This window comes from Folsomia candida, unplaced genomic scaffold (genome assembly GCF_002217175.1).
Source record: "Folsomia candida strain VU population unplaced genomic scaffold, ASM221717v1 Fcan01_Sc009, whole genome shotgun sequence".
NCBI lineage: Eukaryota > Metazoa > Arthropoda > Collembola > Entomobryomorpha > Isotomidae > Folsomia > Folsomia candida.
The window spans coordinates 5,044,781-5,072,734 of record NW_019091201.1 but is presented as its reverse complement, the minus strand read 5'-3'; the positions used below and the strand labels follow the sequence as shown (position 1 = coordinate 5,072,734).

The 27,954-nt window shown below is 35.3% G+C and overlaps 5 protein-coding genes and 3 long non-coding RNA genes across 9 annotated transcripts; 6 read left to right on the top strand and 2 right to left on the bottom strand.

The window, feature by feature from the left end:
• Positions 1 to 2,169: 2,169 nt before the first annotated feature.
• Positions 2,170 to 3,020, top strand: LOC110854304. Its single transcript, XR_002548302.2, has 2 exons — positions 2,170 to 2,304; positions 2,669 to 3,020. It is a non-coding gene; the product is annotated as an uncharacterized LOC110854304 (long non-coding RNA).
• A 1,607-nt stretch (positions 3,021 to 4,627) lies between these two features.
• On the bottom strand, positions 4,628 to 5,134 carry LOC110854358. The gene is made up of 2 exons (XR_002548312.2): positions 4,979 to 5,134; positions 4,628 to 4,889 (listed from the first exon to the last, which is right to left on the bottom strand). It is a non-coding gene; the product is annotated as an uncharacterized LOC110854358 (long non-coding RNA).
• Positions 5,135 to 5,760: 626 nt separating this feature from the next.
• On the top strand, positions 5,761 to 6,285 carry LOC110854336. Its single transcript, XR_002548308.2, has 2 exons — positions 5,761 to 5,910; positions 6,020 to 6,285. It is a non-coding gene; the product is annotated as an uncharacterized LOC110854336 (long non-coding RNA).
• Positions 6,286 to 13,219: 6,934 nt separating this feature from the next.
• LOC110854210 (glycerophosphodiester phosphodiesterase GDPD5) lies at positions 13,220 to 15,596 on the top strand. Its single transcript, XM_035854972.1, has 3 exons — positions 13,220 to 13,231; positions 13,282 to 13,678; positions 14,453 to 15,596. The coding sequence occupies exons 1-3, from the start codon at positions 13,220 to 13,222 to the stop codon at positions 14,899 to 14,901; spliced, it is 858 nt and encodes a 285-aa protein (XP_035710865.1). The 3' UTR covers positions 14,902 to 15,596.
• Positions 15,597 to 16,223: 627 nt separating this feature from the next.
• Positions 16,224 to 17,392, top strand: LOC110854263. Its single transcript, XM_022102686.2, has 3 exons — positions 16,224 to 16,617; positions 16,934 to 17,050; positions 17,143 to 17,392. The coding sequence occupies exons 1-3, from the start codon at positions 16,404 to 16,406 to the stop codon at positions 17,379 to 17,381; spliced, it is 570 nt and encodes a 189-aa protein (XP_021958378.1). The 5' UTR covers positions 16,224 to 16,403; the 3' UTR covers positions 17,382 to 17,392.
• A 658-nt stretch (positions 17,393 to 18,050) lies between these two features.
• Positions 18,051 to 20,125, top strand: LOC110853973. Its single transcript, XM_022102352.2, has 4 exons — positions 18,051 to 18,317; positions 18,930 to 19,230; positions 19,303 to 19,437; positions 19,780 to 20,125. The coding sequence occupies exons 1-4, from the start codon at positions 18,288 to 18,290 to the stop codon at positions 20,013 to 20,015; spliced, it is 702 nt and encodes a 233-aa protein (XP_021958044.1). The 5' UTR covers positions 18,051 to 18,287; the 3' UTR covers positions 20,016 to 20,125.
• A 3,191-nt stretch (positions 20,126 to 23,316) lies between these two features.
• On the top strand, positions 23,317 to 25,371 carry LOC110853971. Of its 2 annotated transcripts, none has more exons than XM_035855043.1 (4): positions 23,317 to 23,564; positions 24,101 to 24,395; positions 24,460 to 24,594; positions 24,849 to 25,058. In XM_035855043.1, exons 1-4 carry the CDS (start codon positions 23,535 to 23,537, stop codon positions 24,959 to 24,961), a joined length of 573 nt encoding a protein of 190 aa, XP_035710936.1. In that variant the 5' UTR covers positions 23,317 to 23,534; the 3' UTR covers positions 24,962 to 25,058. The 2 variants fall into 2 exon arrangements, with proteins under 2 accessions (XP_035710936.1, XP_021958042.1); XM_022102350.2 differs by lacking the exon at positions 24,849 to 25,058 and adding an exon at positions 25,077 to 25,371 and having other exon boundaries at positions 23,335 to 23,564.
• Positions 25,372 to 26,817: 1,446 nt separating this feature from the next.
• Positions 26,818 to 27,476, bottom strand: LOC110853972. The gene is made up of 2 exons (XM_035855042.1): positions 27,341 to 27,476; positions 26,818 to 27,082 (listed from the first exon to the last, which is right to left on the bottom strand). The coding sequence occupies exons 1-2, from the start codon at positions 27,458 to 27,460 to the stop codon at positions 26,891 to 26,893; spliced, it is 312 nt and encodes a 103-aa protein (XP_035710935.1). The 5' UTR covers positions 27,461 to 27,476; the 3' UTR covers positions 26,818 to 26,890.
• Positions 27,477 to 27,954: the final 478 nt, after the last annotated feature.

Genomic DNA, 27,954 nt, shown 5'->3' with positions numbered 1-27,954 from the left:
TGTTTCCAGCGTGCGTGTCGTCTCCAGGACGGAGAAGAAGGAAAATAGATCTGCTGCAGAGCAAACAAAGGGCACGACGGAGAAGTAAATCTGTGAGTGAAAGCATGAAAAATGCCGGGATTCTCTGATCCACTTTCACTCTGGTAAAGTTGTCGGCGGACTTGTACAGAAGTACAATTCTAAGGTTTTGAACAGTGGGATGAAATTGTGAGTGAAAGGCCACCTGGTAAAATGGGGAGGATTTTGATATATATTTATAAGGGGGGGAAGTATGGTTCGGTTTGAGTGGGGGAAAATTTTAGAAATTTTCTGGGGGAGCGTTTGATGTTTTTCGAATTTTGTGAATTTTACTTTTGCGAAGTTTACCTTTGGACAAGTTCGGATTAGGGAAAAATTTAGAAATTTTCTGGGTTTACGTTTTTTTGCGAATTTTGAGAATTTTATGTTTTTGTATACGAGCGTTACATTTTGAGAGGTAACTGCATCAGCGTTGGAGAAAAATTTCGGAATTTTCTGCGTTTACGAATGCTTTATGAATTTTATAAATTTTACGTTTTACGAATTAAATAAATTTGACAAATTTTATGTCTTACGAATCATAGAAATTTTGGGAATTTGATCAATTATTTATACATTATACGAACGTTACGTTTTGAAAATTATGTGTAAATTAAATACGTTGGACGAATTTTATGAAATGTTTTACGAACTTTACGTTTTGAGAATTATACGTACGTACTTACCTGTAAATAATGTTTTAGGAATTTTACTTCATACGAATCACCCGAAAAAAATGGAATTGGCTTTAAATCAAGGGCTAATTAGTTTTATCACTATTTACATATATGCAATTTTTATGTAACATAAATTCATACACGCTTCCCCAAGAAACACGGAAGGGTGACTACATACATTGCCTACTCGCACGTGGTATTTTAAGGTAGTTACTCTCACATACATGTAAATGTAATATTTCTGTACTCATTCAAATTTGTAACATTTTACTCACGAAAAGTGCAAAAATTCTGTCCAGATACATATCAACAAAGCAGAACGTATTTGTAATCTACTCCACGTGCCTGCTCGTGATATAAGTATTTTAAGGTATTTAGTAACTCTCAAACGTATATAGTAATTTCTATATTCACGTGCAAGCAAATTATGTATGTTACATTTTACTCGCGAAAAGTGCAAAAATTCTGTCCAGATATGCATAGAAACAAAGCAGAGCGTAATTATCTACATACTCCGCGTGGCAGAAATAAGTAATTACCCATCACTCAATCACTCTCTCGACATACAGGGTACAATTATTTCTATGTACGATAAGATAAAAAATAACATCCATTTCTACCTCTAAAGTTGCAAGTTGCCCCAATTCTGCACATTTTGGCATATTTATAACAATACTCAGCAAGTATTACTACATATATGTACATATTTAGGGATGCATATCATAGCGGTATTATAGCTAAGAAATGCTATACCAGAACTGACCTTGGCATTCACTTTTGGATTCATCACCTACTAAAACACGACCTTTGTTTGGGCGTAACTGTACAATTTTGCTTGAGATGTATTAATTTGGCGTGTAGGTATGTAACCATTTATTTATTGGAGTGGATACGTACGTATGTACTTAAGACTACTCTTGCGCCCATCTTCCACATCTGGAAAAGAAGTGGATTCATTTACAGTTAGGCAGAGTTTATGATCTCCCTTAACAAAAAAATGGAGTGCTCACTCGCTCTCACGCCAATCCATTGTTTGGCTAGTTGCAGATTACTTCGAGAGGTAAGTCGTGACTCAAAAAGAATACATACATAAGTGCTGAGCAGGCTAATAATGTGGTCAAATCAGGACAAAGGAGTGCCTACAATACTCACGTGTGTATGTACATGCATATTCATCAGTATTACCTGCCCCAAGCCAATTAATGACATAACAATGGGCGATCCTGTTATGATATGATTTTGGTTTTGTAATGATATAAAAGATACTCTTGTCCAGAGCAGATGCTTATTTTTTGTGTGATAAAGAGTAATTACGTTTTCCTTACAAATTATTACTATTTTAAGTACGAATTAAAGAAGGAGGAAGACATGCCGTGTGGTGTGGTGATAATTTCTGACTTTATGACGTCGTGAGAGAGTTAATAAACTACCGGGTTTTTTACACTTAATTGTTGGCGAGGGACTATATAAACTTGGTTTGGGGAGGTGAATTGGTATCCAGTCTCCAATCTCAGTTTGATTCCAATTCTAGTAAATTTTGTGGAAGAAGAAACTCAAAATGATGAAACTCGTAAGTTTCTGAGAATTGCATATTTCTATCTAATTTCGAGCAAAATTGAGTTATTGATTTGTTAAGAATTTTTGTAAAGAGTTATAAAGTTTGTTAAAATGAATTTATTATTTCAATCAAAATTGAGCTACGGATTTTTGTAAAGTATCAGCAGTTTAAAATTTCTTTATAATTTATACTTTCTGAGAAAAATTTATTTTTGCTTGCCTCGCAATTTTTGTGCAGTATCATAATTGCATGAAAGTTTATGAAAATTGATTTCTTATTTCTGAAGAAAATCGAGTTACTGATTTTGCATAATTTTTGTAAAGTCTCAGAATTTTAAACTTGTATAATAATTTGATTTTTGCAATTTTTTGAACAGGTCCTTGTCGTTCTTGCCCTCATCGCCGTGGCATCCGCCCAGCTTTTGTACACTTCCGGTGTGAGCGGCCCCAACTTTCACAACGCTTTCGCCTCCTCCGCCTCCACCGGAATCCGACGATACGGATCCACCGCTGGATTGGCCTACGCCGCTCCAGCTTACGCCGCTATTCCAGCCTACTATTAAAATTTTGATGGAAATTTTTTTGTAAATTCTGTAGAAATTTGTTAATTCATTTTTAGTCATTTGTTAAATCTCAAGCTTTCCTGGATTTTTGTATCTTGTAAATTTTTCACGATTCTATATTTTTGCGTTTTAATTTGTTGTCGAAATAAAATGACACTGCACTCTATTTTTATGTGAGAAACGATAATTTTCATGAACTGAAATGATTAGAGAATGCATCATGTTTAGAAGTTGATAATCTATCGGATGTTAGTTTACTTTATAAATTAAGCTCACTGAGAATGGGAGCGTAAACCATGTTCAGCCACAGTGGCCGCGGAAGCTGTTGGAACTTCTGGGGACATAACATTGTATAGGATAGGGGAGGCAGGGGTTTACATAGCATGGGCAGATGATGCGGACATCAAAATACCGTGGGGACATTGCCCCCCTGTCCTCACGCTTCCGCGGCCACTGTTCAGCCAAAATTATTTTTTGACCACTTCTCTTCAGAAACAACACTTAACGCGGAACTTGCGCAGATGTGTAAAATCCAGAGAGTTTCACGCCGCAAGTTTGCGAAGAATAAATTTGTGTAGTTATATTTCATCATTATTTTAGTTAAATGCAACATACAATTTTTGAAAGTCTTTACTTATCAATTCAAAATGCCCGAAATGCCTTATTTTCAAGATGAGTGCTAAATATGGCTAATTGGGCATGCCATAAATGCACCCCGGCATCGGCATGAGTACAACTCAACAAGTAAATAATTTTGAACTTATAATCTCCAAAAATTGAAATGTCCAAGTTCGAACGGTGAAACCTCGAATTCGGTACGTAAATTTTAATTGAGTATAAAATCAGAAATGGCGACCGGGTTGTGCATTTTCGTGCCAAGATTACAATTAATTTCCTGATATTTCTGAAATGAGAAAACATTGGAAAACAAAAATGAAAATAATTGAAAATGAAAATAATTGAAAATTAAAATAAATGCATGAATTGGTTCAATTTTCCATTTTACATTTGTGTGTGACCTTATTTAATACGTGACATATACATAAATAAAAATAAAATTCAGAAATATTTAAGATTACGCAACGTTAATTTTACAACTTTAATCAAAATTTCCTTAATTTTGGCACTTTATTTCGCCGATTTCAGAATTTTCAACGTATTACAAATTAGACTTTAGTCTTCAGGTAAAAATTTTGAGAAACAATTTCGTCTGAATTTTTATTTTCATGCAGTCATTCTAAAACTTAGTCGTTATGCTTTTCGAAAATGTTCATATTTGACATTATTCTACTAAATTTCATAATAACAACATTCGACCCAAAATATGCAATAGTTCTTAATAAAATTACTCGTTATACTGTAAAACGAATCAATAATTAATATGAAAAAAGTAAGTGGGTATACACATAAATGAGAAGAATTCAATTCGTTATTCAGAAATTTTAAGAAATGTACCACTTCAAAATTTTATTAGTACGCCGGGTAAAAAAATATACACTCTTGGAAAACGGGTATTAAATCATTACTGCCCTAAGCATATTTCCGGCATTGGTAATAACAACAGGCATTACCGTTTTGTAATGTTGTGGCAATGAAAAAATTATCCCTGAGAAACAAACAAGTACAAATTGGATAGGGAGTTATTACCAAATATGTAACAAAACGGAGTGTATATCTGATTCTACCAGATTTCTAACAGCGTATTGAAAAATGTGTGTCGAATTGAATAAATGGTATATGAGAAATAGGTTAATAAATATCAAGAAACACAAATTTTTAAAGGTTCAGTCAAATCAAGGTTTATTCAGAAGATGGTAAAAAAAATTGGAAATATAACAACTTCAAAATTTTAATAGTAGGCTGGGACAGCGGCGTAAGCTGGAGCGGCGTAGGCCAATCCAGCGGTGGATCCGTATCGTCGAATTCCGGTGGAGGCGGAGGAGGCGAACGCGTTGTGAAAGTTGGGGCCGCTCACACCGGAAGTGTACAAAAGCTGGGCGGACGCCACGGCGACGAGGGCAAGAACGACAAGGACCTGGACAAAAATTGGAGAAAATTAAATTATTAAAAGATTCAGATGCTTTACAAAATTTTGAAAAATTCCTAACTCAAATTTGGACTTACGAATCGGAACATGGCGAAGTTTTGGTTTGGTGTGTTTAACACGAATTGAGATGATTTCAGAGAAGGTATGAAAATGTTTGTGTGCCTGGTCAAAACTTGGGCACGATATTTATACCATTTTTCTCAACTAGGAAAAGTGTAGGAAATAATTTGGTACATATAAAATTTGCATCCAAAAAACTTTCTTTGTGAGGAGCACTACTTAAAATAAAATAAGTATACACGAAGAACGAACGACCAGGAGTATTTATGAACCAACTACGTCATGAATTTCATGTAATGAATTACTCCTTAAGAATGGAACGACGTCATCAATTTGTTCCCAATTAGAGAATACCTTTGTTTGCCTGATCGTGAGTGAGTTTGGTTTAAGTGATGATCATCAGAAAGGTGGGGGCAAGAGACACGCCTTACAAGCACAACAGACAAATTAGTACATACGTGCATAGCTTTGTCGTGTTGTATGTAAAACATGCCACAAAAAAATTACCTCTTACTCCTAAATCATTTCACAGTTAAGGCTTCCCAATCTTTACACAGTTAAAGCACCATTATGCAAACTGACTGAAGGAACGCACTTTTGTAGCGTCCTTGAACTTTTTTATTGTCCTGAGTCTCTGTGTCTGTGCATTGAGTTTATTTAGAGGAATGTGTGTGTTGATTAATGAAAAATGTGTGTATTGCATGCAAACTTGTCTAACTTTTCCTCGTCCTCTTCTTACCTGAGTAACGGGATCATTTGTGAGCAAATGTGTCCAGTAAATGAAATGATTACATTATTTACATGCACCTTAAAACTTGTTACATATCTTGATCTTGTATAAAAGCCAGACTGGAATTGTTCCTCAGCATCATAAGCATTCCAACTCCTCTTTTATAAACAACTATTTGAATTTCTTCAGAAAATCAACGCCTTCAAGATGATGAAACTCGTAAGTTTTCCAAAAGCTTATTTCGATACGTTACTAAATTGATTGAATTTTATCAGAATTTTAAAGTTTCTTGTATAATAATTTGATTTTTGCCATTTTTTTTTCACAGGTCCTTGTCGTTCTCGCCCTCATCGCCGTGGCGTCCGCCCAGCTTTTGTACACTTCCGGTGTGAGCGGCCCCAACTTTCACAACGCTTTCGCCTCCTCCGCCTCCACCGGAATCCGACGATACGGATCCACCGCTGGATTGGCCTACGCCGCCCCAGCCTACGCTGCTGTCCCAGCCTACTATTAAAATTTTGAAAGTGTTATATTTCCAAATTTTTTGAACCATCTTGTCAATAAAGCAGTGATCTGGTCTGAACCTTTACAAAATTCAGTTTTCTTGCTATTTATTTCCCCTATTTTCATAACATTCATTCGTTTCAGCGCAAATTAATATTTCCAAATTTTTATTACCATATTCTGAATAAAACTGTGATCTGATCTTCAAATTAAAAAAAAATTATATTTTGTTATTTTTTGTTACATATTTTTCATAACATTAATTCGTTTCAGCACAAATTAATAGACAGTTAGCAAACCAACATTTTTAAAATTTCTGTAACTTGAGTTGGGTCAAAATTTTCGGAACAGATTTTGAAATCACTGCTTGAAATCCCTTGAATATTTTTCATATTCATATTTTTCATACGTCGCCGCTATTCCCGCCTATTAAAATTTTGAAGTCTTATAATTTCAATGTTTTTACCATCGCCTATTAAAATCAGATTTGTTATATTATGAAACGATTTTTTTCGGAAATAAATAAATTTTTGGAATAGTCACTCAGCCATGAAAGTTTAAACACATATTTTGAAAGTTTATTTCTAGACAAGTTTTCTTTAAGAAATGCATTTGCATCGAGAGGTAAGAAGAAAGTTGGGAAGAGTTGCAGTCAGTTGTTGCATAAATTTGCATAAAGTGACATCTTGTTGTGTCAAACTTTATGAAGAGGATAAAATCTGACATTTTGGTATGAATTGATTATTGAACTGGTTCGTATTCATATTTTGGTTGGAGTTGGCTCAAATTTTTTTGCTGGTCGTTTACTTCGTCCCCTGCAGGGTACCGATTCATGCTGAAAATACAGTGTCATCAGTGGCCGCGGAAGCTGGGGGGGGGAACAGAGGGGCAATGTCCCCACGGTTGTTCGGTGTCCGCATCATCTCCCCATCTTATATAAACCCCTCCCTCCCCCCATCCTAAAATGCTAATGTCCCCAGATGCCCCCTACGGGTTCCGCGGCCACTGAGAGAATTCAGGCTGTTCAAATGTATGTACATGATACAGTGGCCGCGATAGCGTGGGACAGAGGGACAATGACCCCTCGGTTGTTCGATGTCCCCATCGTATATAAATCCCTGCCCCCTATCCTACCCTGTTAATGTCCCCAGATGCCCCCCTCAGCTTCTGCGGCCACTGAATGTGATACATGACAATAATGCATATGGACTTTTTGCTAAACTTGAAATAAGTATGTAATAAAATCTTCACGGAAGAAGATGGAATGGAAGTTTTAAAAATAATTTCGCGGAGATTCAAACTTGTTGCCAATTTCTAATCGAAAAGAAAGAGATGTTGAATTTGCATTGAGCGAAAATTACTGTCGGTGGAAGGTGCTTAGTTGTTGAACGTTACGGATAGAAAAAAACACACATTACAGCCGTATTTAGCCCGAGTTAGAGCAAACATTTTGCTCATGTTCGAACTTGGACACTTAATTAATTCATGTGTGTATAAAATTTCAACTCGATTTGATAAGTTTTATGAGCGTAATTGATAGATAGACAGACAGACGGACAACAATGATGAGTACGTAAGCCCAGACTTTTATTTCTATTTTCCAACACATTTTCCTTATCTTCCACGTTCCCTTGTAATTTTGCGCGTTCTACATGCATGCAAAATTTCAAGGCGATTTCTTCTGAAAATTGGTTTAATTTACTCCGGATACATGATAACCATTCCATGTACCACGTTTCCTCCCTACTAGCACATTGCCAGTGCCGATTTTGTGCCGATGTGCCCCATTTCTCGGTACCGATTGTGTAACGATTTCGTGCTGGTACAGGGAAATCGGTACCTTGCCGGCACAGTTTAGCTACAAATTTTGGGTACCGGGACTGTTCCGGCAAAACTGTACAAAAATGGTATCGGTACATATGTACGGTTCCACCTGTACCAAAACTGTGCCGGTAAGGTACCGATTTCCCTGTGCCAGCACGAAATCGTTACACAATCGGTACCGAGAAATGGGGCACATCGGCACAAAATCGGCACTGGCAACATGTACCGGAACCGCACAGGTTGTGCTGGTAGGGCTGCGATAAGGGTACGTTATCAAAAAACTAATTAGTGTGACATACATCCATGATATAAATGTCACTGTCACTCAATGCATCCGCATAGAAAATAATGTTGTGCACAATCTGCTAATCAAATTTGAGTCAACTTACATACGCAGGCTGTTATCAATACCAGCAATGACGGCGGAAGTTGGGGGGACATGTGGGGACATTAGCATTATGGGGTAGGAAAAGGAGGGACTTATTAACATGGGCAAGATACGATTTTGCTAAATTTCTGGGGGGACAATGTCCCCCTACCTCCGCCACCACTGAATACCAGCGTCACCACGCTACGACAGTATAAATGTCCAAAAAACAGTTCAGTATTTCACTAAACTGCAAATTGATCACGATGTTTCGCAAAATTGAGGTCTTCATAGTTTTAGTTTTAGCAGGAAGGGCGCATTCCTACGGAGAATATGGGACCTACTGTTCCCCCCAAGATACGCAGCCGGTCGACCATTGCCATCCGAGAGAACTTCTTCACTGCATTGATAACATGTGTCGATGTAATTCGACAATGGCGTACATTTCAAGGTTTGACGCATACGGGGGTCGGTGTGTCCTTAAAGTGGGAGAACTTTGTGTGTTAAGTGAATCGGATATTTACTGTTATCAACATTCCGTGTGTCAAGGTATGAGAAATATGAACTTAAAATGAAGGTCTCCCAGCGGTTACTCTCCGATTTTGGGAAAACTTGTCAATCGATGATAAATTTGATTAGTATGAAATTTGCGAAAGGCACGATCTCCCAATTGGCACGTTTGGCCGAGATATTTGCATCCGAAGAGGAGAAAACACGCAGTAAATTTGGAAAGTGTAAAATTTGTCAAATTTACTGGACGTTTTCTCTCTTCGGATGATGCAAATATCTCGGCCAAACGTGCCAATTGGGAGATCGTGCCTTTCGCAAATTTCATACTAATCAAATTTGCCATCGATTGACACCAATTTGAAATTGGAAATTTCTAAATTTAGGCTTTGATACCTTACGATTAAAAAATACGTACGTAAATAATATTAATTCTTTGGATATGTAACAAATTAATCGTTGGACACTAATTTGCTCAAAATCTGAGAGCATACGCTGGAAGACCTCCATCCATACACTCTAACAATTTGAAGAAAATTTACTCAAGGTTTTGCTTGCGATGACATAACTGGTTGTGTAACATTTATTCTATTAAAGGTCTAATTTAGCTAAAATGTTATAGAATTTTCGCCCAAGTTTTAGTAAATTTTCGGAGAAAAATGTTACACAATCAATCAGTTGCGTCATCGCAAAATTTCCTCAACTTTAATTCGACTGCATACCTGTTTAAAAATTTAGTTTTCATTTTAAAGTCATTCATCATGATTTCTGACTGAAGATTTTCATTCACATTCAGTCATTTTCGTTAAGATTCTTTTCATTTCATTTCACTTCATCGGCCTTCGTATCTTACTCCGCCCCATGTATTAAGCATGGGGTGAAAAATACTTTCATTCACAGTCATTCATCTGAAATGACGGAATCCTTCATTCATTTTCATTTACCATCATTCAGTCAGATGAATGAAAGTGAACAGATATATTAGATGGTATATTTGCCAAAATTATATCAATTATTTAAAATGACACCATAGATGTTGGTCGGGAAGACGGACTTGGCGTGTGTGGCTGCACAGAACCTGACGTAATATCCGAAAGTGGCGAATAGTGTGTCCATTCTGCCCTTAAGTTTGGCGACCCTTGCGACAACACGAGCAATTTCTGTAACGAAGAGCTGGATCTTGTCTGCGAGAGTGGAGTCCACTGCAGATGTGACCACGGTCTGGATGAAGGTTTTACCGGTCAGTGTTTCGCCACCCACGGATTCCAGTGCCGTAATGGGTCGACAGCAACGAGAGAAACGTGTGACTCTTATTTGCAATGTAATTCGCAAGGAAAATGCGAATGCGACCGGCCTGAAAGTAGGGTTTGGTTCAGGCGTGCAAATTCGTACCCGCAAAGAGGCTCGTGTTTGACGAAACATGGAGAGATTTGTTTAAATTCGAGAGAAACGTGTATTGCTAATGCGCAATGTGTAGCTAATGAAGATGGTAATTACTAAGCTAAATTCAGGCTTGTTTTCAGTGGCCGCGGAAGCGTGGGGATAGAGGGACAACGGTTATTCGATATCTCCCCATCGTCTGCCCGCATATAAACCCCTCCCTCTCCCTTTTCCTACAATGATAATGTCCCCCGATGTCCCCACGGCTTCTGCGGTCACTGCTTGCTTTAATAATTGAATTGACATAGGATTGGATGAGTTATCACCAAAATTGACAAAATCTGCACATTTTTTTAATCATTTCTCCCCTCTGGGAACTTTTTTTAAAATTTTAGAAGACAAATTTGTAGTCAATTAAGGTGATTAATGAACTTGTCGTGAATTTTTTAAGCCAGCTTCGAAAAGTTTCAATTTTTCTGAAGGCTTCTTAAACTTGAGATCTCCTCCTTTGAAAAAGTGTCAAAATCTGGAGTGTATATTTTTTGTAAATTGGTAACTCTGTGCTCTACAAATTTGTAGTCCAGAATTTTCAAATAAGTTCCCAAAGCCGAGAAATGATTAAAAATGTGCAGATTTTTACGATGAGTCATCCGTTAAATTATTTTGATTCAGGTTTACGATGCCAATGCAACGAATATTTTAAACCATCCGACGATGGAACGTACTGCATCCCAGAACCTGAAACAATCTTGGAGCATGGCGAAACTTGTGTAAAAAACAATGCTCGGGACATCTGTAATCCTGATAATGCTTTAGAGTGCGCATGCGCAAATAGTAACGGGACAAATTGTAAGTGTGAATGCAAATATTTTTATTATATTGCATCGAGTGATGGACGGTGTCATGCGGGGAATGGGGCCACGTGCGAAAAGAGTGGGGGAAATACGACGACGACTTGTTATGAAGAAGCGTTGCTGACTTGTGGGGATGACGAGATATGCAGGTACTTAATATCAATTTGTTTTAAGCAGGGTAAGGAAAGGGGCTTTACCTGGATTTTGGGGGTAGTTGGGGTAGTCGGGGTTTTTGGGGTATTCGGGGTTTTGGGGGTATTCGGGGTTTTTGGGGGTAAACTAGATCTGTGTCTCCTGTATTAGGTTTTGAAAAAGTCTGCTGTTTCAGTAATTTCTCAACAAAGCCGCTTATTAATTTAATTTTCATAACTAATTAACTTAGAATTATTAGTAATGCCCGGTTATAATACTTTATTAAATTAGAAAATCCCGACTACCCGGACTACCCGTGGGTATTGCTCGGTCTGCTACCCCAAAACACAAAACCCCAATACCCCTAAAACCCTGGGTAGTACCCTGCCTTTAAGGCTACTGTGGATGAAGCGTTAATCTCCATATTAAAATTAGTAATAAAATTAAGCACCATTTCTGGAAAACTTTTAAAAAAAATTTCTCACTTAAACGTCGAAAGTTATTTTTCTGTAGTAAAATCAAGATCAAAAGTTTAGTTAGGTGTGATGTCAATATCTTCAAAAGCGAATTGAGTTTATTAAGGTTACTGTGGATGACGCGTTAATCTCACTCTACCCCATTCCAATGTCTTTAAATACAATTTCTAAAGTTGAATCAATTCCTTAAGTTTTGAGATAAATTCAAATTTTAAAATTTTAATCGAAATCTAATTTGTTACTTGTATTGTTAATCTCTTGACTACCAAAATACACACATTTGTATAGCCGATTATTTTCTATTAAGGTACCACAAGAGAGTTGGCAAGGAATTATACCACTCACTTTGATAGTAATTTTCTCAGAAATTACAGTAGGTAGAAATTTGGTTCAAATACAAATTTTGTAAAAAATATACTACTCTAAATTTTGGTAAATGTCCCCTTTTGCTGTTACTTATACTAACGTATTTATAGGCAAAATAGTCGAACATGATGAATTTTTTTAAAAACGTCCTACCGTCAAAACCATACGGAGCACAAATGTGACACGACTCCCACATCGTGCGAAATAGTTTTACTTGGGGAGCATAATGGGTCTCATTTCCATATTGTCTTCCATACTTTTCGAAATAGTATTTCTACACTTGCCCCTCCCTATTATTTTATGTTTCTGAGGACAAAAATGGTTCACATCTCATTACCTGACACAAATGAGCCCACAAACCGATTATACACCCTGCAGAAATATATAATGACTCAAAATAACAACCATTATGATCTCAAAGTCCTCCCCCTCCATCTCGGGGAGCTCTTAAAAATACCCCAATGCCCTTGTTTCTATGCGGAGCTGTACTTTATGGCTTGACTCATGTTCTCTGAAAAATCATGTTGCTAAGTCCATAAAAAATTGAAATATTCAACCTCTTGTGGTACCTTAAGGACGAAATACACAAATGTCTGCACTGCATAAATTATTCTGGCACCAAAATTTGTAAAAAAAAGAGTATTTCTTAGATATTTTGTGGAAAACTCGATAGTAAAAACTGGATTGTTCGTGTTTTTCGTTAGAAAACTCAAAAATTGGAAACTTGTTGAAATTTTAAATTGGTTACTATCAGGTCTAATTATGAAATACATCGTACCGTGGGTTTTTTTAGAAAAGCAGATTTTATTGCATCAAAAAAATCCATAATTTTTAGGTTTTCAAAGTTAGGAGATTAAAATTTTGATTTTTTTTCTGCCATGAGAAAATATATAATTTTTACTGTTATTATTTTTATTTTTTGCGTCTATATTCTCATGGAAGAAAAAAATCAAAATTCGAACCTCCTAACTTCGTAAACCTAAAATTTATCGATTTTCAAATGCAATAAAATCATCATTTAAAAAAACGTACAGGAACAGGTTTCAAAATCGCCAATTAAATACATTCAATAGGGATAAGTTGAGACAAAAAACTCCAAATTCAAAACCCGCATCCAAATGAACCTTAATGTTATTAATCATTTTATTAATTTCAGAACTGCTTAATAAATTAATTTCAGGTGCTCGTCCCCGAAAACACGTTGGAATCCACGGCCTTAGCCGCGATCGAGTTGGCGGACCATGTCGAGCTTGACCTCACCCTTTCGGCGGATGGGGTGCTCATGGTTTATCACGATTTGACCCTGCGCGCCTCCTCAAATATCGCGTCCCTCCCGCAATTTGCCGACAGGGTGCGAAATTTCACGGGGGTCATTGACGAAAACGGGAACGAACAGACGATCCGGAACAATTGGATGTTTAACGATCTTACAAAAGAGGAATTGCAGAGTTTAGGCGTGGTCCAGAGAGGAGTGGGAATTAGGCCACGGCTTTTTGACGGGAACTTGAAAATTCCTACGTTCGCGGAATTCTTGTCGCAGGTGCATCACATGGCGTATGGGTTGAATAGGTCGATGGGTAAGTAAAGATTAAGGTGTCATATCTTCGTCATAGAGTTCTTAGTCTCACTCAATCCTTGTTAAATGTCTTTAAATGAAATTTCTAAAATTGAATCAACTCCAGGAGTTTTGAGATAAATGAAACTTTGGGTATTTTAATTTAAATCTAATTTTTGGTACTACAAACAAGTCGATTTTTAAAAAAATTGCAATTTTTCCATTATAAATTTCCTCCTAAATGAATTTGCTAATTTTTTCAAAAGTTGCATTTATCTCAAAAATTCATGGAGTTGATTAATTTTAGAAATTGCATTTAAAGACATTGAATAGGGGTAGAATGAGATTAACGCGTCACCCACAGTAGCCTTAATCTACTGTTTGGTTTGTCACAGTTTGCTATCTTGTACTGATATTACTCGATGAAATGCAAAATATCTATTAAATTTAAGACGATTACGATTCATCAGATCTATTTTTTTCGGTGTCAAAGTCTTACAATTTTTGAAAACTTATACACATTCTTCATACAGAATTTTTTAAATAATTATTTTTTAATTAATACTATTTTTAAAATTTGAAATATTCTTGCACCCAATTTTTGGAAAGTTTGTATAAACTTTGTTTTTACACATGTAAAAAAAGTTCTCTGGATTCTCTGAATAAAAATTTTAGCAAAATAAAAATTATGTAAAACTAGTCTTTTTGTAAGATCAGTGCTTATCGGGAAACGCGTATTAAAATTTTACATAATTTTGAAACATATTTTCCAATATTTCCCATGAATTTTTTACAGGACTCGTCGTCGAGCTAAAAAATCCCTACTACTACAACACTTATCAAAACATCTCGGTAAATCCACGCTTCATGGAAAATCTCGTGCTGGCCACGTTAGCCCAGTTCGGGTACCCTTTGACCTCTGAGGATACTCCGAGATGCGTCAGTGATCAGGATGGGAACGCTCCGGTACCGTGTGGTCACTTGGTCATTCAGAGCTTTGAACTTCCCTCCATGCAACATCTCCACCAGGTGGCGCCCTTTATTGAAAAATCGATGCTTATCAACGCAGGCCTCCTGCCACTCTTGACGTTCCAAGGGATCCAAGACTTATCAGGATGGATAAGCTACTTCAGTCCGTGGAAGGAGTTGGTTTACACGGGAATTTTGGCACAAATTGAGGCCGAAGGGATTCAGTATAATGAAACGATGATCGATGAAATGGGGGGATTCGTACCTCCGCAGTAAGTGCGATTTTTGCGTAGAAGTGGACACGCAAAATTGGAAGATATAGAAAAACGAGTTTTTGGTTTTTGCGATTTTTCTAAAAATGGCAGAAAGCGGGTTTCGATTTTTCTGATTGTGACAAACTTTATAAGATCGGTTTTTGATTTTTTTTTGGGAAAAATTTTGTGGAACTTGTTTGATTTTCCGATTTTGGCAAAATTATTCAGTTTTCAATTATTCTGACTGCTACAGAATTTTATAAAGACAGTTTTCCGATTTTGACAAAATTTTGTAAAACCCGGTTGTTAATTTTTCTAGTTTTGTGAAATTTTGTAAAATCTGTATTCGATGTTTAGATTTTTACGAAATCTTATAAAATAGGTTTTTAATGTTTTCCCTAAGACCGATATTACCCCGAGTTTTAAAAACTTTACAAATATATTCACGTCGAGCTCTCGAACTCTTCTACTACTTCGACATGGGCGTGGACGGCATTTTTGCGGAAAATATGCTCGAGACGAGAGAAATTAGGATGAAGTATCAATACGAAAAAATTGGCGTTCCTCCCCCGAAATAAAGGAAATCAAATCAATCAATCAAATTGTGATGATACATAAATTGGTCCAATTGAAACTGTGTTTTCTTTAAAATTTGTTACAAATTGATGTTCCAATTTGGATCAAAATTCCTTAAAAAAATGAATAAAAACTTATTTTGTGACATTAAAAAAACTATGAAAAATCAGTAAATTTTGATGGTAAATTGTTCATAATTTAGATAATAAAAAGCAGAAATACAAATCGATTTCTAAGATAAATTGGTCTTAATTTAGGTAAACATTCATAAAAAAATAGAAATATTTTGGAAAAACTTAAAAATTAGTAAAGTGTGCAGATATATATGTGAAACCTTTCATAATTTGGGTAAACAAAGCAGGAATAAAAATTGATTTTTATGATAAATCGGTCTTAATTTTGATCGAAATTTCGAATGAAAAAAGAAGAAATAGAACTGACGCCCGGATAACTCTTAAAATTTCTCATTCGCTAAAACTGTGTTCATTCATAATTTCGGTAAAAAAATACGAGTTAAACAGATTTATATAATAATTTAGGTCAAAATTGGTAAAACAAACTTAACAAAAACTGATTTATTGACAGCCGAAACTGTTAAAAAATTTACTTGCAGCTTATCAATTATTGCATCCTTCTAAGCGCGGAGCGGCTGACTGATAATGATTCGAGATAAGGTTTTGTAAGCGGAAAATGCATGTTATCTCGAGTACTTGAGTTATTAAGTAGCTCGGTATAAATACCAACTTACGTGATATTTAGTTCGATGCGGTTTTTGTGGTTGGCTTTCCTGCTCTCTTGACAAAATATTTTTCCCAGGGTTATAATTTGCATGTGTATTTACTGACTGAATTACAAGTTTAAAGCGTTTAATTTTCACTAATTATCAGTAATTTAATTAACTTGTAACTTAACTAATAACTAATAATTAATTTGTTCTTAACTAAAAATATGTTGACCTTCAAAGGGAAAAGTAAATCATATTTAGGACAAGATTCAGATTCTGTCCAGATTAATGTGGATGAAACGGTGTGTCAAATTTGGGAGGATTTCGATTCCTGGATTTCTAAGCAGTTTAATCAGGAAGGAAATAATCATGGAAAAGAAAATGATACAGAAGAAATTCTTAACGTTGTGGTTTCAACTTCAACTACGTGTTTGCGTGGTATGGGGAACACTTTAAAAATTTGCATAATTTTACAAATGTTTGTTTAAAATTCTAAATTCTTATGAACTTTTTATTATTAAAGTTTTATAATTTGTTATAATTTTTCAAATCTCTTCCAATTTATATTAGTCACAATCTTACAAATATATATTTAAAATTCGAAATTTTTATAAAATAGGATAATTATAGTTTAAAAATTTAGCATAAATTATAAAATTTTAAGTGAATTTGTATTCGCCATACTTTTACAAATTTTTATAAATTTACGACATTTAAAATTCGAAATTTTAATGGAACGAAATTATGAATTTAGTGACTTTGGACGATATCGAATCTGGAATTGGCGACTCGGCGGATCAGTGTTCGTCCACGTGTACGTTGTGTAACGAGAGAAAAATCAGTAATGCGACCACCACTGCGCCGCAAAAACGTATAATTAAATATTTAATTAATAAACTTACTAAAATATTTAATTGCTTCATTAGCGTGAATTTAATTTCTATGAATATTTGCTGATTTTAGAATCGCGACGCCAAAATGAAGACCGTTCGAGACGACGCCAATCATCGAACGTGGTCACGTTGCCACCGTGTTTCGAGGGCGTTTTAGTCTTCATCTTTGCCTGTTCTGTCCTCATCGTGTGCATGTTGTGGTTAAGTCGTTTTGTGAAGTATGAAAAAAGTGGGGAAGTTTCTGTACCTGATACGCTGCCGAATTGGTGGGTCCCACTTCCGGAAGGGGGACGAGGACGAGTCACGTGACACCAAAAAAATGGAAATTGTTAATAAGTAGAAAGAGTGAAATAGTGTAATATTTGGATATTTACGCTCATAAGAACTTCGATTTGCCTAAAATTGGTACATTTTCGTGCAGAAGAAATGTGCAGAATTTTGCACAAACTTTTGCATACAGATTGATCCACTGAAATTGTGTAAAATTGTGCGCAATTGTGTTCGTACGTCTCTTCTATATGAAAATATACCACTTTTCGACTCTGTGTAATGTAAACGAGGTCAAAGGTCATGAAATGTCGACGTCAAAAATCATTTTTGACGTTTGACATTTTTGAAAAATGCAAATTTTCCTGGTAGGCGTCTCAATGCACCGCGAGTTTGCTATACATATTTATCTGTTGCAAGAGTTTTTGTATTTCTTGTTCTGCATTTCATAAAAAAATCTAATAAAATTGAAATTGTAAAAAAACATGCAGGTTTGTCCTTGTATATTTATGGATAATAAAAAAATGGTGTTTTTAATAACAAATTGTTTACCGAATGTGCGTAAAAACAACGATTAAACGCCGGTTTATTGTTATTCCATGATTTTTCGTGTATACATATTTCTCGCAGTAAAATAAGATTATGCTGACCCTGACAAAGAGAGCAGGCAAGATTTTTGAGATGGGTGAGATTTCTTCAGGTATAAGTTGGATCTACGATAAGCAAATTAAGTAATTACGTTATCGCTGCCGGATTTTGGTTGAATGGGAACCAAGTTTTAGATACATATGTAAATCGTGCCACACAATAAATAAAAAGTACTACTCGAGGCTGCAGAAATATTCGTCTCGTTTTTTTAGGAAATTTTCTTTTCTCATGGAAAAGTGGTGATTTTTTTTGGAATAATTGGTATTAAAAAGGAATAAATAATTTTCAAAATCGAAAAATATGAAGCGACTGGAAAGGTGTAAAGGAGAGGTATTTTTTAACATTTTAAATTTTGAATATTGTTTATTTTCGACTTATTCATTAGACTGTGGATAAGTATTCTAGGTCACTAAAGTTCCAAATTATTTGTTTCCAAAATTTCTAGAATTTCAATGTTTTTGAAATATGATTGATAAATGTCATTTTTTTAAATTGTTTAACTTGAACGACTTTAGACATAATATTTTTGTAAAGTTGTTATTTTTGAGTGTAAAGATCCATACGTTTTGACGATTTGAGACAACATAAAAATTGAAATACGAAAATTCGTGAGAATTTTTACTCTAAAAAATATTTAATTTGGTGAAAAAATCTGGATAAATTTATACTTTTTATGTTTTCTTTCATTTCTACATTTTTTAAAATTCCCCTTTGATATTTCCTCTTTCAGCTTTTTAGCCCAGTTATTACAAAATTTTGTTAAATAAATAATTTTCATACGTCTAAAATTTTTAGTGTGATCATTATCAAAATTTGTGTTTAAAAACCCCACTTTTTAGACCAGTTATCACAAAATTTTGTTTCCAAATACAAAAAAATCATACTCTCCAATTTTTGGTGTCATTATTATCAAAATTTAAAAAAAAATTCCCCAATTTTTAGACGAGTTATCACAAAATTGAGTCGGACACGGATGGTGAAAGCAGTCCAAATTCTTCCGGCGTGGTGACGACGTCAACACCGAAAAAGCGGAGCGATTCCGAGCAATCGAGAAATACGGAGGATAAAGTTTGTCAAATCTGGGAGGATTTTGATCACTGGATTTCGAACGAGTTTTCTCCTCCCGGCGCAAAAACTCGGGATCATGATAAGCCCGCCGACGAGAAGCAGATAAGCTGTGATGAGACGTCAAGCATTATCGATGCAGGATTATCTTCTGCTCAAGTGGAGACTGTTTTTGGGGGTAAATTTATGAAAATTTGCAAATTTCATGATAAAATGGAAGTGTTATGAATAATTTGTTTTGTATTTTCAGGAAATGAGCGGACCGGGATTCATGGATCGGGCATTTTTTGCCGAAACCCGGGTTGTGTTCGGCACTCGTCTTCATGCACGTTGCTATCACAAAGTAATCGGAATCATCAAGATGATACCATCCAGAGACAGAGAGGTATTAATGTGTATCCCGTATGAAAACCGACTTGCCGAAAAATTGGTACATTTTTTGCAGAAACACGTGCAAAATTCTGCATAACTCTGTACATTTGGTGTGCATAATACACTTTTATGCATCTCTGTAGAAGAAAGATGTAAAATTCTGGAGATTCAGATTCAGATGAAAAATGTGAAAAATTGAGTTCTGTAAAATCTATCTGCATAAAAATGTGCAGAATTTGTATGATACACGTAAAACTTTGCGAATGCTTTCTGAAGAAAAATTGAATAAGTTTCTGATTTTCATCATAAAAAAACATTTGAAATTTTTTAAATCGTACATTTTCCATTATTTTAGGATGCTACAGCTTGGAAATATGTGACCCACGTCCTCCAAGATCATCGAATTTCGACCCAGGCCCAACCATGTTCACTGTTTCGCCATATTTGGTCTCCATTTTTGTCCTTCTAGCGACATCTGTTTTCGTTTTTGCAATATTAATTTTGTGGTCGACTCGCTTCTATGAAAATGGTTCTACCACAATTCAAAATTGGTGGAGTCCACGACCCTACGGGAGAAATAGTGGGGGTTAATTTATTAAAGGGAACTTTAGTAAATATGAAATAAATACAGGAAAAAGTTAAAATGTGAACATTTAAATTTAGTTTTTGAAAGCTTATAAATAAATATTTGAATTATAAAATCCATCAAGATTACGAAATGTTCATTTATTTCGTGTAATATTTGCAGAAATTTGGACAAAAACAAAAATTCCGAACTGCCCGTCAAAATTATGCAAAGTTTATTTATTACTTGGAACGTATATGTAATATTTTCAGAAAATTTGGACAAAAACAAATCTCAAAATTGCGCAAATATTTATGATTTTAAATAAAATTCCTTAATTTTGGTACTTTGTGACGTCGATTTCATAATTTTTGTCACGTTACAAATGATCCGGTAATTTTTAGATGAACTGAACATGATTTAGCTGTACACAATTACGAATTTATTGAATACTTTTATTCCAATTTTTACTAACTCAAGTGGCGCAAATTTTAATAATGTAGGTTTGCTAACGGTCTATTAATTTGCGCTGAAGCGTATGAATCGTATGAAAACTTGGAAAATAAATAAGTAGGAAATTGAATTTTTAAAGTTCAGATAAGGTTAAGATCACAGTTTTATTGAGAAGATGATAAAAAATGGAAATACAATAATTTAAAATTTTATTTGCTCCCAAAATTTCGGGAGACAATATAAAAAATGTTCAGAGGACTTAGTTCTGTAAATTTTGGCCTTTTTTTATTTGTTACTTAAATAGAAATTTTAACAACGTATGTAGGAGTGCTAACGGTCTACTAATTTGCGCTGAAGCGTATGAGTCATATGAAAAATAGGTAAATAAATGACAACAAAGCCGAATTTTGTAAAGATTCAGATCAGATCACAGTTTTATTCTGAAGATGGTAAAAAAATTTGGAAATATAACACTTTCAAAATTTTAATAATAGGCTGGGACAGCGGCGTAAGCTGGAGCGGCGTAGGCCAATCCAGCGGTGGATCCGTATCGTCGAATTCCGGTGGAGGCAGAGGAGGCGAAAGCGTTGTGAAAGTTGGGGCCGCTCACACCGGAAGTGTACAAAAGCTGGGCGGACGCCACGGCGAGGAGGGCGAGAACGACAAGGACCTAATTATCAAAAAATCAAATTAGTACACAAAATTCTCATAAATATTTTACAAAAAGTATGAAAAATTAATTTTTACTCACGAATCGGAACATGGCGAAGTTTTGGGTTTTGTAGAGATAATATTTTCTGAGGAGATTAGATTGAATGATTCCAATTCGTAAGGTTTCTCGCATTTTATATGTTTTCATTCCACCAAGGAATCTACGTCATCGAGAAGAATTCCTTTGTTCACATCCAGAAAAAAATACATAACTGTCAGTCTAGGGATTGACAGTGAATTCACCTGCTTTGGCCGTGAATTCACGGGCCTGAAAGCCTGCAGATTCACGGGCTTCAAGATAGGAAAAACTGTGAATTCACGGCCCGGAAAAAAATAATTTCCAGAGCAGTGAATTTCACATCAGAACAATCAGTTAGCACGGCTGACGGCTAGCTGTCACTGAATGCTTATCTTAAGTCATATTACATACACTACAAAGTTTTACTTCCACTATCTGTATATTGTGCAAAATCATCAAGGTTTTCGAAATGTCATCATTTTAAGTTCCCACCACTCCCCTTTCGAGTGGGGGTGGTCATATGCACAAATTCGAATTGTGACGGTTTTCCACGTTATTTTGTAAGAAGATTTCGGAAATCTTCATAATTTTGAGCTCCGACCACTCCCCTTCGAGTGGGAGTGGTCATGTGCAAAAACACAAACGTATTTACGTGACGTATTTACACATTATTTTGTGAGTAGATTTCGATGCTGACCATAATCTCACTTTGCCCCATACCGGGGGTGTGGTCAAGTCGGGTCAACTTCCCACTCAGTTTAAATTTAATATTTTTTCATAATGTGCTGATGCTGACCAAAATCTCACTTTTCCCCCCAATGGGGGTGTGGTCATGTGGGGCCACAGTTTAATTTTGTGCCAACAGTTCATGTAGATTACAATATCAAAATAATTTATTTAAAATTTCAATAAAATCCCCTTTCGTAATAATGACGGACATGCCGGCGTGTACATTACTTGAGAAATGTCAGTCTTTTCAATTAAAATGGAATTATTTCGAATTTCGCACGATTGAATTTTTTTCAAATAAACCATAAAATTCATGAAAAAGTATATACTCTTTTTTGGTCCGCTGCGTTTTTGTGAAAAGTTTTCAGAAAAATTTAAATTTTCGAAAAACCAAAATAAAAAAATTTGAATGCCGTGAAATCACAGCCTTAAAGATAGGAAAAGCTGCAGATTCACAGCCCTAGAATTATTTTTAAATTATTTTTTCTTCTGGGCCGTGAATTCACAGCTTTTCCTATCTTGAAGCCCGTGAATCTGCAGACTTTCAGGCCCGTGAATTCACGGCCAAAGCAGGTGAATTCACTGTCAATCCCTAGACTGACTGTACATTTTCATTAATAGTTATCAATAAATAGTGTAAATCTCAATTTGTTTACAGCATCGATCAATCGATCGTCCAGGTCGCCAATCAGTCACCCCTTTTGATCAATCTTGAACTTGATCGTGTGCAAAAAAACTGCAACTAATTTGGCACTGAATGAAATACTTAAGTTGCATATACTTAACAACAATTTGATTAAGATTTGGTATTCAGTTTGATTAAGTTGTTACTGCCGAAGTGAACCTTCACCTTTATTTGTAGTACACGAATGACTATTGGAAGGGATTAGAATGATTGTGGTGAGTAAAGATGGGCAGAATTTTGCTTAAACTTTTACAAACAGGGTGATGCACTGAAATTGTGCAAACTTAAGCGTGCACATCCGTGGAAGCGAGGTCAAAGGTAATGAAATGACCTCATGAAAAATCATTTTTGACGTTTGACAATTTTGAAAAATGTCAAATTTTCCGAGTAGGCGTCTCAAGTCATTCCGATTCCGCGAGTTTGTTATATCTGATTTAATATATGTATTTCTTGTTTCACTTGTTCTCATGCATTCTATAAAAAATCTAATAAAATTTAAATTGTAAGAATTGTGCAGGTTTGTACTTGCATATTTATGGATAATAAAAAAAGTGCTGTTTTTTAATTGGAACTTGTTTACCGAATCTGCATACAAACAATAATTAAACACCGGTTTATTTGTTATTCCATGATTTTTCGTGTAAACATATTTCTTGCATTAAAATTACATGTCCAGGCAAGACAAGACTTTTGGGATGAGTGAGACTTTTTCAGGTATAAGTTGGATCTACGATAAGCTAATTAAGTAAATTATGTTATGGCTTCTTGATCCTAGTTGAATGGGAACGAAGACGATTCGTTTTAATTCGTGCCACAAAATAAATAAAAAGTACTCGAGGTTGCAGAATATTTCGTTTTTTGAGGAAACTCTTCTCTCATGGAAAAGTGGTGAATTTTTTAGAATAATTTGCATGAAAAAGGAACAAGTAATTTTCAAAATCGAAAAAAATGAAGCGACTGGAACGGTGTAAAGGAGAGGTAATTTTCTTTTAATATTTTAAATTTTGAACATTATTTTCGACTTTTTCAGTTGACTGTGACTGAACTCTTTTAGGTCACTAAAATTCCAAAATATTTGTTTCCAAAATTTCTAGAATTTCAAAATTGTTGAAATATTATTGACAAATGTGTTAAGCTTTCTTTTATTTTTTTTACTAAAATGTTTAACTTGAGCGACTTTAGACAAAATATTTTTGTAAAGTATTTATTTTTGAGTGTAATGATGCGTAATTTCTGCTGATTTGAGTCAAGGTAAAAATTGAAATACGAAAATTTTTTGCCCTACAAAATATCTATTTTGGTGCTTTTTAGCCCAGGTATCACCAAATTTTATACTTTTCATACTCCTCAAATTTTGAGTGTCATAATTATCAAAATTTTAAATAATTTCCCAACCTTTTAGCCCAATTATTACAAAATTTTGTTTCCAAATATTAAAGAAATATTTTTCATACTCTTCAATTTTTGGTGTCGTTATGATCAAAATTTTGAAAAAAAAATCCTTAACTTTTTAGGCGAGTTATCACAAAATTGAGTCGGACACGGATGGTGAAAGCAGTCCAAATTCTTCCGGCGTGGTGACGACGTCAACACCGAAAAAGCGGAGCGATTCCGAGCAATCGAGAAATACGGAGGATAAAGTGTGTCAAATCTGGGAGGATTTTGACCACTGGATTTCGAACGAGTTTTCTCCTCCCGCTGGAAACAGTGGGGATCAAGATAACCACGCCGACGACGAGCAGATAAGCCGTGATGACATTATCAGTCATGCGGGATCATCTTCTGCGCAAGTGGAGTCTGTTTTTGGGGGTAAATTTTATGCAAATAAATTTCATAATGAAACGGAAGGGTTATAAATATTTTGTAATTTCAGGAAATGAGAGGACCGGGATTCATGGAGCGGGCATTCTTTGCCGAAACCCGGGTTGTGTTCGTCACTCATCTTCATGCACGCTGTTATCACAAAATAATCGGAATAATGATGATGATGCCATCCAAAGACAGAGAGGTATGTATGTATCCCGTATGAAAATCGGTGTGCCGTAAAAATTTGCAAACATGTCAAATTATGCAAAACTCTGCACATTTTTCTTCTTCTTCTTCAAGTACACAAAATGTTGAATATGCAGACAAGAAAAGAGACGAAAATAAACCTGCAAAAAAATTTTCTGCAAAAAGTTTGCATAGTTTTTGCAGAAAAATTTGAAAAACTCTGCAGAACTGTATAATTACAATTTGTCTGCATAACACACTTTTACGCAGTTCTGCAGAAAAAAACGTGCACAATCCTGGAGATGCAGATAGATGCAAAACATGCAAAATGGTACAGAGTTCTGGAGAATTTATCTACAAAGAAATGTGCAGGATTTGTTTGAAACTTTGCAAATGCTTTCCGACGAAAAATTAATTGAATAAGTTTCTGTACGTAGATTTTCATAGTTGCGATTTTTTAAATGGTAAATTTCCCCGATTTTGTAAATATGTAAATAGGATGCTACAGCTTGGACATTTGTGACCCGCGTCCTCTCCGATCATCGAATATGGACCCTGGCCCCACCATGTTCTCCGTTTCGCCATATTTGGTCTCCATTTTTGTCCTTCTAGCGACATGTGTTTTCGTTTTTGCAATATTAATTTTGTGGTCGACTCGCTTCTATGAAAATGGTTCTACCACAATTCAAAATTGGTGGAGTCCACGACCCCACGGAAGAAATAGTGGGGGTTAATTTATTAAGAGGAAATTTAGTAAATATGAAATAAATACAGGAATAAATTAAAATGTGAACGTTTAAATTTATTTTTTGAAAACTTCATGATATTATCTATATTATAAGCTGGAAATGTTTGTCTGCAACGGAAGTGAAAGTTATTTTCCGTGACGGAAGTGAAAGTGGAGAAAGTTAAGTTTCAAAAGGCGCGAAAATTCAAATTAAATTCTTAATTTTAAAAAATACCCCCGGATGGCCACCGTATGACAACCACCCCCAGATCACCACTGCCACTGTCTGACAAGCACGCCCAGATAACCACCTCATGATAACCACCCACAGATAACCACCGCCTGAAATCACCCCCAGACAACTACCTCCTGACAACCCCCCAGATAACCACCAGCTGATAACCCTCCCTTCAGATAATCACCCCTGATAACCACCCCCAGATAACCACCATCAGATAACCGCCCCAAGATAAACACCATCAGGCAACAGCACATGGTTGACGAATTGTGCTGTGCAGCAAAGGATCGACGAATTTTGATACATCGGGACTGGGACGATTGTGCACAATCAGTTTTGACGTGACACAACTCATCTGTGATTGGTTGGCTGATAGTGGTTATCTGAGAATGGTTGCCTGACGATGGTTCTTTATTAATGATTATCGTGGGCGGTTATCTAATAATGTTGTAGTTCATTTATTAACATAAACATTGATAAACTATGAAATACACATAACTATGTTATATATAAACTATGTTATCTAATAATAGTTATATTAAGGTTATCATGGACCCTGTACTTTAAAGTGAAGGTAAAATTAACTGGAAGCCACTTCTGCTTCCATCGCGGAACAGTTACTTTCCCTTTTCTTTCCAACTGACGTGTCCAGCTAATAAGATAGATACAAGAAAAAGATAATTCTGTAGAATTATGCACTATCCCATTCAATTTTCATAAGAATAAGTTTAGCTCTCGCCCGGCGGGAGACGGGCTTATACGCTAGTTTTAATCTAGAATTCGTTAATTTTGGTTCTTATTGACGTCGATTACAGATTTTTCTGCAAATTACAAATTATACTTTGATTTTAAGATAGATATCCTCGTTTCGGATTAAAAATTTGGTTATACATATTTATGCACGAATTTATAGAACGCTTTTATTCAAATTTTTACTAACTTAAATTACGCAAATTTTAACAACATGGGCTTGCTAATTTCTTATTAATTTGAGCTGAAACGAATGAATCGTATGAAAAATAGGAAAATAAATAAGAAAAAGACCGAAGTTTGTAAAGATTCAGATCAGACCACAGTTTTATTGAGTAGATGGTAAAAAAAAATTGGAAATATAACATTTCAAAATTTGAAGCACAAAAAATTAGAAATATTAGTAGCAAGCAATTTGAAATTCAAACGTTTAGTAGGCTAGGATAGCGGAGGCGTATATATATTAATTAATTTACGCCGAAACGTATGAAAAATAGTTAAATAATTTAAGAAACCGAATTTTGTAAAGATTCATATCAAATCACTGCTTTATTGACAAGATGGTAAAAAAAATTGGAAACATAACACATCAAAATTTTAATAATATGCGGGAATAGCTGCGGCGTAAGCTGGAGCGGCGGCGTACGCCAATCCAGCGGTGGATCCATATCGTCGGATTCCGGTGGAGGCGGAGGAGGCGAAAGCGTTGTGAAAGTTGGGGCCGCTCACACCGGAAGTGTACGAAAGCTGGGCGGACGCCACGGCGAGGAGGGCGAGAACGACAAGGACCTAATTTTCAGAAATCAAATTATTACACAAAATTCCCATATACGCATATTTTTTTTAATTATGAAAAATTTAGAAACTCAATTTTGGTCAGAAATTATAAATACATTCTCATCAGTTTACAATTTTAGTGCTTTACATAAATTATGAACAAATCAGTAACAAAAATTCCTATGTTTTAGAAAATTGTGAAAAAATCAGAACCCCAAATTCTCATATTTTAGAAAATATAAAAAATTGGTAACTGATATTTTAACTTACGAATCGGAACATGGCGAAGTTTTGGTTGTTGAAGAGAGATAATATTTTCAGAGGAGATGAGATTGATTGAGCTTGAATGATGATAAATCCATAAAATTCTCGCATTTTATATGTTTCCATTCCACCAAGGGATCTACGTCATCGAGAAGAATTCCTTTGTTCATCTAAAAAAAAAATAACTGTACATTTTCATTAAGAGGTGTAAATCTCAATTTGTTTACGTATGTGAATACACAGCATCGATCGATTGTCCAGGTTGCCAATCAGTCACGCCTTTAAATACCTTTACCTTTTATTCAATCTTGAACTTGACTTGATCATGTGCAAAAAAACTGCAACTAATTATGCACTGAATGAAATACTTAAGTTGCATACATATAACAACAATTTGATTAAGAGTTGGTATATACGTATGCAGTTTGATTAAGTTATTACAGAAAAAGTGAATCTTCACCTTTTTTACTCCTGAGTTTATTTGTAGTACACGAACGACTATTGGAAGAGATTAGAATGGTTGTGGTGAGTGAAGATGGGCAGAATTTTGCTAAAACTTTTCCATGCAGGTTGATGCACTGAAATTGTGCGAAATCAAAAGTGCACATTCGTGGAAGCGA

Coding starts and splice junctions, on each gene's coding strand:
- LOC110853973 (XM_022102352.2), top strand. CDS start 18,288: ATGAAGCGACTGGAAAGGTGTAAAGGAGAG. Junction 18,318..18,929: donor TGGAAAGGTGTAAAGGAGAG/GTATTTTTTAAC, acceptor CCCAATTTTTAG/ACGAGTTATCACAAAATTGA. Junction 19,231..19,302: donor AGTGGAGACTGTTTTTGGGG/GTAAATTTATGA, acceptor TTGTATTTTCAG/GAAATGAGCGGACCGGGATT.
- LOC110854210 (XM_035854972.1), top strand. Junction 13,679..14,452: donor TGGGTTGAATAGGTCGATGG/GTAAGTAAAGAT, acceptor AATTTTTTACAG/GACTCGTCGTCGAGCTAAAA.
- LOC110854263 (XM_022102686.2), top strand. CDS start 16,404: ATGTTGACCTTCAAAGGGAAAAGTAAATCATATTTAGGACAAGATTCA. Junction 16,618..16,933: donor TTCAACTACGTGTTTGCGTG/GTATGGGGAACA, acceptor TTATGAATTTAG/TGACTTTGGACGATATCGAA. Junction 17,051..17,142: donor CACCACTGCGCCGCAAAAAC/GTATAATTAAAT, acceptor TGCTGATTTTAG/AATCGCGACGCCAAAATGAA.
- LOC110853972 (XM_035855042.1), bottom strand. CDS start 27,460: ATGGAAACATATAAAATGCGAGAATTTTATGGATTTATCATCATTCAA. Junction 27,083..27,340: donor ACTTCGCCATGTTCCGATTC/GTAAGTTAAAAT, acceptor TCTGAAAATTAG/GTCCTTGTCGTTCTCGCCCT.
- LOC110853971 (XM_022102350.2), top strand. CDS start 23,535: ATGAAGCGACTGGAACGGTGTAAAGGAGAG. Junction 23,565..24,100: donor TGGAACGGTGTAAAGGAGAG/GTAATTTTCTTT, acceptor TTAACTTTTTAG/GCGAGTTATCACAAAATTGA. Junction 24,396..24,459: donor AGTGGAGTCTGTTTTTGGGG/GTAAATTTTATG, acceptor TTGTAATTTCAG/GAAATGAGAGGACCGGGATT.